The 10,621-nt window shown below is 58.0% G+C and overlaps 1 protein-coding gene across 5 annotated transcripts in view; it reads left to right on the top strand.

Moving 5' to 3' along the window:
* SEMA7A (semaphorin 7A (John Milton Hagen blood group)) overlaps positions 1–10,390 on the top strand; it is a 32,639-nt gene extending 22,249 nt beyond the window's left edge. For 3 of the 5 annotated variants that reach the window (XM_040570567.1, XM_040570564.1, XM_040570568.1), the window contains 13 exons: positions 457–590; positions 1,306–1,356; positions 1,628–1,723; positions 2,073–2,157; positions 2,718–2,828; positions 3,908–4,047; positions 4,357–4,535; positions 4,720–4,828; positions 5,490–5,688; positions 7,230–7,345; positions 7,933–8,084; positions 8,680–8,747; positions 9,492–10,390. In XM_040570567.1, the coding sequence (XP_040426501.1) occupies positions 457–590; positions 1,306–1,356; positions 1,628–1,723; positions 2,073–2,157; positions 2,718–2,828; positions 3,908–4,047; positions 4,357–4,535; positions 4,720–4,828; positions 5,490–5,688; positions 7,230–7,345; positions 7,933–8,084; positions 8,680–8,747; positions 9,492–9,841 (1,790 nt within the window). In that variant the 3' untranslated portion in view covers positions 9,842–10,390. The remainder of the gene's footprint in view (positions 1–456; positions 591–1,305; positions 1,357–1,627; positions 1,724–2,072; positions 2,158–2,717; positions 2,829–3,907; positions 4,048–4,356; positions 4,536–4,719; positions 4,829–5,489; positions 5,689–7,229; positions 7,346–7,932; positions 8,085–8,679; positions 8,748–9,491) is intronic. The other 2 variants (XM_040570566.1, XM_040570565.1) reach the window with 1 other exon arrangement.
* The last annotated feature ends 231 nt before the right edge of the window (positions 10,391–10,621 follow it).

The raw sequence follows: 10,621 nt of genomic DNA, 5'->3' as shown, positions 1-10,621 counted from the left end.
GCCGAGGCTGAGCTTCCCCTGCACGCAGCACCGCTTTCATCTCGGGGCTGGGAGGCAGGAGGCGCTCGGCAATCGGAGCAGGCGGGGAGGCAGCGCTCACCTGGCTGCCGGGGAGTCGGCGATGAGGCACTCGCAGCTCCCGCTCGCCTCTTCCAAGAGCCTCCCGCATCAAAGTTTCCCTTCCTCCCCCTCCATCAGCAGCCCTGCAGGGCCCAGGCAGAGCCTCGCCGTTGCGGAGCTCTGCTATCCTTGGGGCTGGCAGGATGAGGGCACAGCTCCGAGCCCGAGAGCTGCCTGGCACTGGCCCAGCCGTCCCGCAGAGCCCCGTGTCCTTGTTTTTCTCCTCGCTTGCCCCAAGGACGCGGGAAGGGAGCCCATCAGCCTGAGCTGGCTGCGGCTGCTCTCCGCAGCGGGCTGCGCTTGCACTGATGAGTATCTTCTCTCTGCTGCTCCTAGGCGCGAGGGAGTATGCCTTTCCGAGGAGCGAGAAGTACCCCGTCTTTTATCACAAGGAAAACACCTCGGCCATCTACGTCGGGGGGGAGGGGAGGCTTTACTACCACGACTTCGCGACCTACAAGAACTACACGGTAAGGGTGCTCTGCCTGCAAGTCTGACCCCAGAGCTCTGTCACGAAGCGTTCGGCATCCATCTCGCAGCCCAGGTGCTGTCACCCTGCTCGGTGCCTTTGCAGGCAGCAAAATCAGGACTGGAAGGGTCCGGTCTGTGTCCGGCCTGCCCCATCTGCCCACACCATCGGTGCGTTCAGTGCCTGCAGCAGAGGGGAAGTGTTCTGTGCTAATCGTGGGTGGGTTCTTCCCAGGCTGTGGTCCTCCTAAGGTCTTTGCTGCTAGGATTTCTCAGGTGGGGCACCCTTTCTTTAGCATGGAAAGGAATGCTCAGACTCGTGGCACTGGGCAGGAGCTGGGTTTCCCTCCCCTTCCACTGTCACTGCCCAGGCTGCTTTTTCTTAAAAGCAGCAAGTTCTGGATCAGCTGGGCACCAAGTTAAAACAGCAGGAAAGCCCCAGGGGCAGTTAGTTTTCACACGACCCATTCTTTTCCTTCTCAAACAACCCAATCGCTGCAGTTTGTGCCCAGAAACTTCCCTTCTTGTGCCCAGGAACAGCGGGGGTTCGTGTGTCCCAACCCTTGGACACCCCGAGCTGCAGGGTTTGATGGCCCTCTCACTGACATGCTCGCTTTGCTTCGTGCTAAAAGAGCAACGAGCGTATGAGACGCAGCCCCTGTTAGCTGTCTTGGAGAGGGAAGCAATTAAAGCTTCTTTCTTTCTCTTTTATTCCAGGAAGACTTCCCCGTGGAAAATGGAGGGCAGTGCTTGAAACCTGGGAGTCCGGTAGGTCCTACCTGCGGGGGAACAGCGTGTGAGGCTTGGAGGGCTTGGGCTGCTGCGGAAGGGACTCTGTAAGCTCCTCACGTGCTTCCTCTGGGTGAAGACCTCCAGTGGAGGTCGGGTGGGATGATAGCGGTATCCTCCTCTGGGTTTAACACCTATGGAAAAAATAGGAAGCCATATAGCAGGGTGCTTGGTAGTGCTGCAGGCTCGGAGCTGCAGGGCTGTGCTTTGCCATCAGCAGCTGCTCACGGGCCTCTTCTTTCTCCTGCAGGAGGACAATAAAAATTTCATCACCTTAGTGGCGAAGCACGGAGATGGGATGTTGGTGTGCGGGACCGGCGCCTGCGCTCCCACCTGCTGGAACTTGGTACGCTGGAGTTCCCTCAGCACGGGGCTCACTGATGGGGGGACTGGAGCTGAGCTGCCCCACTCCTCCTGGTGTCTTTTCCACCGGACAGCAGGGGCTCTGGGGAATGCAGCACAGTTTGGGAGCGGGCCCAAAGGTAAAACAAGAGCTCAGGAGTCCTTGATGCCCATGTAGCTTAAACTCCCTTGAGGAGCTTCTCATGACGGCATGAGCAGAGCCAGAGGTTACCCCAGCTCGCTTGGCTGGGGGAGAATGCAGGCACCTGGCTCTCCTGCCCTGTCCTGAACTGATTGTTCTTCTTATCTTACCTTATCTCACCTTATCTAAGGCCCTTTCTGTCCTTCCCCAGACGCAGAGGCAGAAGAGCTCTCCGCAGGACGGCAGAGGTCTTGCTCCTTTCACCCCTGACGCAAATTCCCTTGTCGTCGTTGACTGTAAGTCTGACTGCTCGCGTGTTTTGGGCAGCAGTGCCATGCAATTAGGGTAGGATCTCCGTAGCGAAAAGGGGCACCTGGGAACCCTGAGGCTGCCCCAAGGGCTGTGTCCCCCTGCTTTAGCTGGCAGTCTTGCTTTTGCCTCATCAAGATGCTCGTCCTTCTAGGCCAGAGCATGGCACGAGGTTGTTTATTCCTTTACTGGAGAGGGGGCTGAGGCTGTGCAGGAGGGCAGAGTGCAATGGGAAGGGTGGGGAGGGAGGGTCCTGCAGTAACTCCACTGCTGTGGACATGGTAGAGAGGGAGAAGGGGCTCCCTTTCAGAGGCAGAGCAAGAATTTGTCCCTGCTGCTCTGTAAGAGACTCCAGAGTGTTCCCTGGGAGTCCTGCTCAGCCCCAGGCAGTGAGGACTGGGTTTCCTGACCTGTACCCACCATTTCTGTGAGACCCCTCAGCCTGTCTGCGTGCCCACGTGCTTCTTGGCTCTTTGCTTTCCTTTCCCAAACTCTCCTGCCCCCGCTGGAAAACAGCCTGCTGCAAACGAGCCTTCTTCTCCCGCAGATCCTGACATCTACTCCACCATCAAGAAGAGCCAGCAGAACGGCAAGATACCCCGTTTCCGGCGAGTGAGGGGGGGTGGAGAGCTCTACACAAGCGACACGGTGATGCAGAGTGAGTACAGGAGCGTGGGATCCACTGCTTTGCCCTTCCCACCAGATAATTTGGGCTGATCTGGTCCTTTCTGGTGAGGAGGAACCCAGTGGTTCCCCCTAGCTCTGTTGCTGCCAGCTGGGGGAACTTCACCTCCTTGCTTCTGGGCCAAACCAACTGGCACACGAGTTCCTCTTGCTCGGCGCGAGGAGATGGGGAAATGGAGAGAAATGGGTGGCGAGTCCCGTGGCAGAGGCTGGTTGTGTAAAGGTGCCCATCAGCTGCTGGTGGAAAGAGGAAGAACAGCTTCCACTCGGGGCAGTGACTCTTTCCAAATCCCCAGCCGGGCACGACTGCGCGGCAGGAGCCTGTTGGTCTGCCTGTGGGGCGGGTGGGAACGGAGGGAAGGGACCCTCCTCCATTTCCACGGCCTTGCTGCTTCCCCCGAGCATCCCTGGGGAATGGGAGATTGTTGAACCCGTGGCCAGACAGAAATCAAACCCAAACAACACCGGGGCAAAACAGGATTTGGGCATGCAGAGCACTGGCAGGGCAACCCAGGCAGCAGCAAACAAACCCACTGGACCCAGAGCCACGGGGCTGATCCCACAATGACAGAGAACTCCCTGCCATGGGGCTTCTGACTAACGATGCCTGGAGGGACCCTGCTGCTGCTGGGGATGCCCGTTGTGGCAGCAGCGGATTAATAGCAAAAGCATCACTAGGTTTTCCACGCCGAACACAAACAACGGGGCAGCTCTCTCCACCGAGGGAGTCTTCCTGCGTGCTTATAGCTCTGCTGTGCAAAAGGGAGAATGGGTTTCCTTTGCTGCTAAGCAGCCGGGCTTCACTGGGCTCTGGGGACTTGGCCTTCAAGGAAATGGGTGCATGGGGGAGGGAGAGGAAGGAGAACCCGCTGGGAAGGTGGTGCACGAAGTGGTGGGAAGGTGGTGCATGGTCTTTCATGTGCTGTGACCGGTCGTGTAGAGAAAAAGGGACTGGGCATGTCCTTTACCCATCGGAGGCTTTCAGATGAGTTTGCGTTCTTTTAGTGTGCGTGCTCAGGCCAAGGTTTTCTGACGGCTCGCTTCCCTTTTCAGACCCTCAGTTTGTCAAAGCCACCACATTAAAGCACGATGAGAGTCACCAGGACAAGATTTACTACTTCTTCCGTGAAGACAACCCAGACAAGAGTCTCGAGGCACCCAGGAACATCTCCCGAGTGGCCCAGCTGTGTAAGGTACCATGGGAGCAGCATATGGTGGGGAGGCAAGAGTGTCACAGGGGTGGTAAATGACCCTGCCAGCTCATGTTACCAGCATGTGAGTTGGCCCCACTGGCTCCCTGCACCTATGTCCTGTGGCCTCCCATCGTGCCTGTAGGGGAGACAAAACCCTGCCCTGTCTCGCTGGGATGTTACAGAGGTACACAAGCGTTGCAGTGCCCAGTGTCAAACATATCTGTGGAGCATCCACCCAAGATGCTGGACGGAGAGGGCTTTGTGTTGTTCTCTGCCAATCCCTGACTCCCTGCTTTTTCTCCCCCACAGGAAGATAAAGGGGGAACCAGTTCGCTCTCTGCTTCCAAGTGGACCACCTTCCTGAAGGCCAGCCTGATTTGTGTCGACCCTGCCACCAAGGGCAACTTCAACTGGCTGCAAGATGTCTTCTTTGTCCCGGCGAGTAACTGGAGGGACTCCAAAGTCTACGGGCTCTTCACAAACACCTGGTGAGGGTCTTTGCAGGACGGGGGGATGCTGGAAGTCCTTGCTTTCAGCCCTGTGCTCTCTCTGGCAGGCACGTGGCTAGAAAATTGCCAGAATGGACACGGGGCAGCAAAGTTTTGACACGTGCAGCCATGCCCCAGGTGATGGCCAGTGCCTCCCTGACCCTCTCTGCCTTGTTGCCCCCAGGGGAAGCTCTGCTGTTTGTGTCTACTCCTTCGGGGACATTGACGATGTGTTTCGGACCTCCAAACTCAAAGGCTACAACGGTCCCAACCCAGAGATCAAGCCTGGGCAGGTGAGTGGGGGATGAAAGATGCCCACGTAACGAGGAGAGCTGCTCCCTGCTCTGCCACTGCTGCTGCCAGAGTAGCTGGGGCAGGTGAGGGTCCCAGCCAGCCGGGCGCCAGGTTTGGACGGGTTTGTAGGCACTGTGGGAAGGATCTGAGCTTTGTTGCTGGAAACATGAGGAGGCTGGATAGGGTCCAACGCCTTTGTAGAAAGAAAAGGGAGAGAGGCTCTTATGTGCCGTGGCAAACAGGTCTGAGTGCTTCTGCGTGAAGCTGGAGGACAATGTCCTGCATTGTGTTCGCCAACACAAGGCATTTGTCCACCCTGATCTAGCCCAGCCCTTAATTTTTTGATGCACAGCTGACCTGGCAGGAAATAGCAGCATGGGGAGAGGCTGCTCTAGGCTGCCGGGGGATGGCAGGATCTGAATCTCACAAGCTGCAGCTTTTGCAGCAGGGGAAAGGCTACGGGACCGCCAGGTTTGTGGCTAAGGTGTTTGCCCTGTGTTTTGCCACCTGCTTTGTGATCCTGTGCAGCAGACAGGGCAGGCAGCGGGCTCTGTGCTGGGGTGGGAGGCCCTGTGCCCTGTCCTTGCCCTTCTGTCCCCCAGTGTCATCCCCAGGGATCTGCCTGCCTCTGACGGTGCCTTGTGTTCCCTCCTGGCGCAGTGCGTTTCCTCTGGACAGCACACCCCGAGCGAGACCTTCAAGATAGCTGACAGCCACCCGGAGGTGGAGGACCGGGTGGAGCCCCTCGCCCCCACCAGGAGCCCCCTGTTCCACAACAAGCACCGCTACCAGAAGATCGGGGTGCACAAGGTCTCTGTGAGGGAAGGACACCAATACACCGTGCTCTATCTGGCAACAGGTACTGGGAACGTTTGGGATCCCCTGGCTGCTTTCCCCTTGGGGCAGGGAGCCAAGGGAGCTTGAAAGCAGAATCCCAACACCTGGGATTTACCCCGTTGGGTGGCATATAGGTCTCAGGCTGAGTGTTTTTAGGGCAGACGAGGGGTAGCAAGGCCCTCCCCAGGTGCAGTTTTACAGTTTCATGCTGCCAAGCAGAGATCCTTTGACAAAGAGACCCGTGCTGTCACCTCCTGTCCCTGCTCGCTCTAGTGCAGCAGCGCAGAGTTCCTGTGGCTCTGGCTGGAGGCACGGCCAGCTGATCACAGCCGCCGGGGTCCCCACGGTGCTGGGCCAAGCCCGAGGTTCCTCTGCAGGCAAACAGGATGGCAGAGCAAAAGCTCTGTCCTCTGTGCAAAGCTGGAGAGCTCAGTCAGGGCTGCCTGGCTTCTCAAGTGGTGTAAAAAGGTGTTTGAAAGGTCCCTAGCGCAGTACTCCCCTCTCTTGCCTGTCTTGCTGCCCAGGCTGGCACCCTAGAGCTTTGCTCATCCCTTTTCTGCATCGGCATTCTGTTCCTTGGCGTTTCTGAGAGGACTTTCTCGAGCTTTTGTTTCCCAGTCTGTGATTGAAAAATGCAGACAAGTCTCCGTAGGTGGCCTGGGTTGGGTTAGGGCCCACCCATGCTCATATTGTTATCATGCTACAAGCGTTAGCTAAGTGCATCTAATGCCTTCCAGATCCCTACAAGGGAGCTTGTTCCATGCTGCAGGGCTTGGCAGGCAGCTTCCCACCCACGCTGGGGTGGGTGTGAAGGCAAGGGCCAGCACCTGGGGCGAGGGGGCGTCCTAATCCCTGCCTGGCCCCTCCTGGGGTCACCTCTTTCACCTCCTGGTTGGTGGTGGGGAAGGGGTCAGCTATTTGGGAAGAGAAAACCAGGCAACAACTAAAAGAGGGTAAATGGCGAGGATTCCTGAGCCCTGTTCTGCCAGGGTCAGTCTTCCCGTACTTCTACCAAACTGACCGACTTTCTTAAATCACCAGTTTCTGAAGTCATTTAACCGGGGAGAGAAGTTGCTTTACTTAAAATCCAGAAAGGCAGAAGTCCAGGTTTCAGCCTCAGGCAAGTGGTGAGCCAGAGCAAGCCAGTGATCAGATCAGAGATAAGTTAGGGAGCAGTTGTTTTTCCTTGCTCTGAGGCCATTAGAGTGCGGCTGAACACAGCCAGCATGGCCAAGTCCCAGAGGGTGACAGGGGAAATTGGTTCCTCGTGGCTTTCGGCTGGGAGGATGGCAAGGCTCTGCCATGGGAAGCACTATTGTTTGCAGGATGATTTCCCAGCAGCAGAAAAAAGCCCCTTCTGAGAAAGGTTCCGGGCTCCTCTGGGGGGCTGGCTTCAGGAATACAGCCTCGTCTGGCTCTGCAGAACGGGTGTTGTCTGCCACAACGAGGGCTGAGGTCCCAGAGCCGGTTCTCTGCCCGCTTTCCCCACCTGTGGCTGCAGTCCCCCCGCCTCGCCTTTCTGCTCAGCCTGCTTCACCGGGGTTCTCCCATCTTTCTTTGCAGACAAGGGATCCATCCACAAGGTGGTGGAGCTGCCGGAAGGGGTGCAGAACATCATGGAGATCCAGGTCTTCTCAAGGAAGGAGCCCATCCAGTCCATGATTCTGGACCACGAGAGGGTGGGTCTCTGCCTGGCCAGGCTCCAGTGTTAAACGCAGCAGTGGAGGCAGGAACAGACAGGTTGATGCCAGCCCCGAGACCTGGAAGTAGCCTCTGGCTGGGTTTGTGGGGGGATCCTAGCAGCCAGGCTGACATTCCCAGGGCTGGATACTGTTCAGACCCGTGGGCAGAGGAGCTGTTCAGACACCACCTCTTCTGGAGGCGAGGGGAGGCTGTTTGCTGCCTGGGTCAAATCCCAGCCCGCTGTTCGGCTGTCCCCGCAGTTCCCCTCTCGTTTTCTGGCCCTGCTGGCAGCTGAGCTGTCAGACAGCGCTGCTGCTCCGTCCCGGAGGCGACAACCGATGGAGCAAACTTATTTATACCTCGGGCTGGAGGGGGAAGGATGGCTGCTTGCCCTCCCACGACAGAGAGCAAGCTCCGTATGACTGCGCTGCCTGGAGAGCGACCAGCCCTGCTGGCGGGATCCAACCCGGTGCCACGGCGACTGAAGCTGTGGGAGCATTTCCGCCGAGAGGTGCTAGACGCTCGTACGGCGGCGCTGGGGCAGGGTGTCGCGACGCTCAGCCCCTCTGCTTCCCTCCCGCAGGCGATGCTGTACGTGGGCTCAGCGAGCAGAGTGGTGGAGGTGCCCATGGCCATGTGCGGGCTGTACCGCAACAACTGCGAGAGCTGCCTGCTGGCGAGGGACCCGTACTGCGGCTGGGCCGGCGGGCGCTGCCAGTCCGTTTATCAGAACAGGTACGTGGCGCCCACAGCTCGCTGCTTCTCCGATTCACCTGGCTCCTTTATCTCGAGAAGTGCCCGGCCCTTTCCCCTTCCTGGCCCCATTCCCCTTCCTGGCCGGGGTTGCGGGTGGTTTTGGGGCCATCTTCCCATCAGAGGCAGGTCCCGTCGTGTCCAGGCGGTACCAGCACACACCTCCGTGCAGCCTCTGCAGGGATCCGGCCCTCCCGCACCACCCCTGCTCAGTGGGAGGAGAAGTCAGTGGGTTTCCTACAACCTGAGCACCCAGCTCTTCTTCTGCTGCTAGAAATGCACGTGGCTCCATCGCAGCAGAGGTTCTGCTCCGTTACGCTTGCCCTCAGAGATGAAAATTAAGGTCTGCTGATTGTGGTGCTGCTCAAAGTGGTGGTCGGTGGTGGTGAGGTGAGCTGGTGGGTCTCACGTTTGTCATCCACCAACCTCCTGAGCCTGGGGGTGGAGTTTTTCCCCACCCAGCTAGGTGTTTAAACTTTCTGACCCACCACGTCCCTTAAGGGCCATCCCTTCCGTAGCCCCAGAGCGCAGCTTCCCTGCCGTTAGTGCATTGTTAACGCTTATTCCTGTCTGCTAGGGAGGTGCATCAGAACCTGGACCTGAACCCGTGGCAAGGAAAGTGCCAGAAGGGTGAAGTTACGGAAGGTATGTAAGGGGTTTGTCCATGGTGTGTCTGAGACAGGGTGACTGGTTCTCAAATGTTTGTACGGGTTGGGCGGGCTGTTACAGCCCACTGCTGGTGAGCTCATTATGACCGCACCGCAGCCGGGACACCGAGCGTGTCTCAGTTTTGAGCTAACCACTGGATGATGTGTTTGTTAGCTAAAAATCAAACAATGTAAGTCAGGCCTTCAGGATTCAATCCCACGAGCTTGATGCCACATTGCTGCCTCTGGTGGCCAAACTTAGGCCCTTAGGCTGAGGCTGAGACAGTCAGGCATGACCTAAATGACCCTACCCAGCCTGCAACTGCACGGAGCAGCAGACGTGATGAAACACTTCACCTCCTACCATAAAGCAAGCAGTCTGGCTGCTATGCAAACACACCAAGCTCACACAAACAGCCCTTCGTGTCCAAGGAGCTGTCAGCACATCTGGAAACATCTACACTGCCATAAACCATCTTGCTTGGCCTCATTTCTCCTCTGCGGCAAGGCTTAGCGCTGCGGTGGGGTGAGGTCTTGTGAGCTGGGCGGGAGGGCTCACACTCTGGGGCTGCTGATGCCCAGGGAGAAGAGTCCCGCGGACTTCACCAGGTGTGGTTCATGCCCTGCTATTATCATTAAATGGCCATGTAACGTGTCCCCATCGACCCACGTGTTCTTCCCGCCGGACTTGTGTGGTTCCCGGAGGCGCCAGTCTCATCAAATCCTTCTCAATCTCTTCCAGCAGACACCTACCAGAACATCACGGTCGTCCCTTTCTCTCGCTACTACCTCAACTGTCCCATCGAGTCCCACTATGCCACCTACAACTGGTACCACAACAACACCCTCATCAAGACCTGCAACAACACCCACCCCCAGCTGGACTGCTTCTACTTCATCCAGAACGTGAGCCACACTCACTACGGCCACTACCTCTGCGTCTCGGAGGAGGACGGCTTCAAGCAGGCGCTGGTGAAGGAGCGCCTGGTGAACCAGCTCCGCTTCATGTCGCAGAAGGGCCGGGCCACCACGACGCTTGGCTCCTGGCTGCAGCTGCTCCTAGTGGTGCTGTTGGTGGAGCTCTTCCACTGAACGGGACAGGACCGTGTTCCCACCTTCCCTGCTGCTGCTGCTCTTCCTGCACTTACCGTCCTGCCCCGAGGCGAGGTCCCGTTCTCGTAGGCGCTCCTTGGACACGAATCTTTGTCTCCAGGGGGGTCCTGCCGCTGCGGGCAGCAGCCCCTCCATCTTTGGCCTTGATGGAAGAGAGAGTGGGAGGAAGAGGCAGCTACACGGCCAGACGGAGCAGGGGATGGGGGCGGGAAGGGAAGGGGCACCCAGTCGCACGGGGGACACTTGCTGTGCCAGAAGCGTAAACGGAGTGGCTTCAGCCTGCCCCCGAGCACATCCTGAGTGTGTACTGGGCGCAGACTTTGTTCAGGGGACTATGCAGATGTGCATGCACTGATCCGATCCTCAGGGCACGATGGCTCCTCTCTTTGGGAACGTGCATGTGATGAAGAGGAGGAGTCAGCCCTTGGCCTTTTGGACTGTTTGATCTGTGCTTCTCTCCAAGTGGGGACTAATGCCTCCAAGTTTTTTGTGGCTAACGCCTGCCCGAGCTGGCAAGCAGCTGGATTTGCTCCCAGTGACGCTCGCGAGTCCCCTCCTGCTCCAGAAGGGTTTTGTCCTTTCTCTGGCAGGCGGCTGTGCCCTGGGGGGGCATTGGGGCTCGTGCTGGGAACCTGCACGGAAGGGCAGGCACAGAGTTAGCGTTTTGCATGGGAAAGGCTTGGAGGATGACTAGTTTTGGGGTGTGGGGAAGGGACAGACCAAAGGGTCCTCACTTTCCCGGAGCCTGAAAGGAGAGGT

Source organism: Cygnus olor, chromosome 11 (assembly GCF_009769625.2).
Source record: "Cygnus olor isolate bCygOlo1 chromosome 11, bCygOlo1.pri.v2, whole genome shotgun sequence".
NCBI lineage: Eukaryota > Metazoa > Chordata > Aves > Anseriformes > Anatidae > Cygnus > Cygnus olor.
The sequence above is the reverse complement of the archived record's forward strand: the minus strand, read 5'-3'. Positions and strand labels throughout refer to the sequence as shown.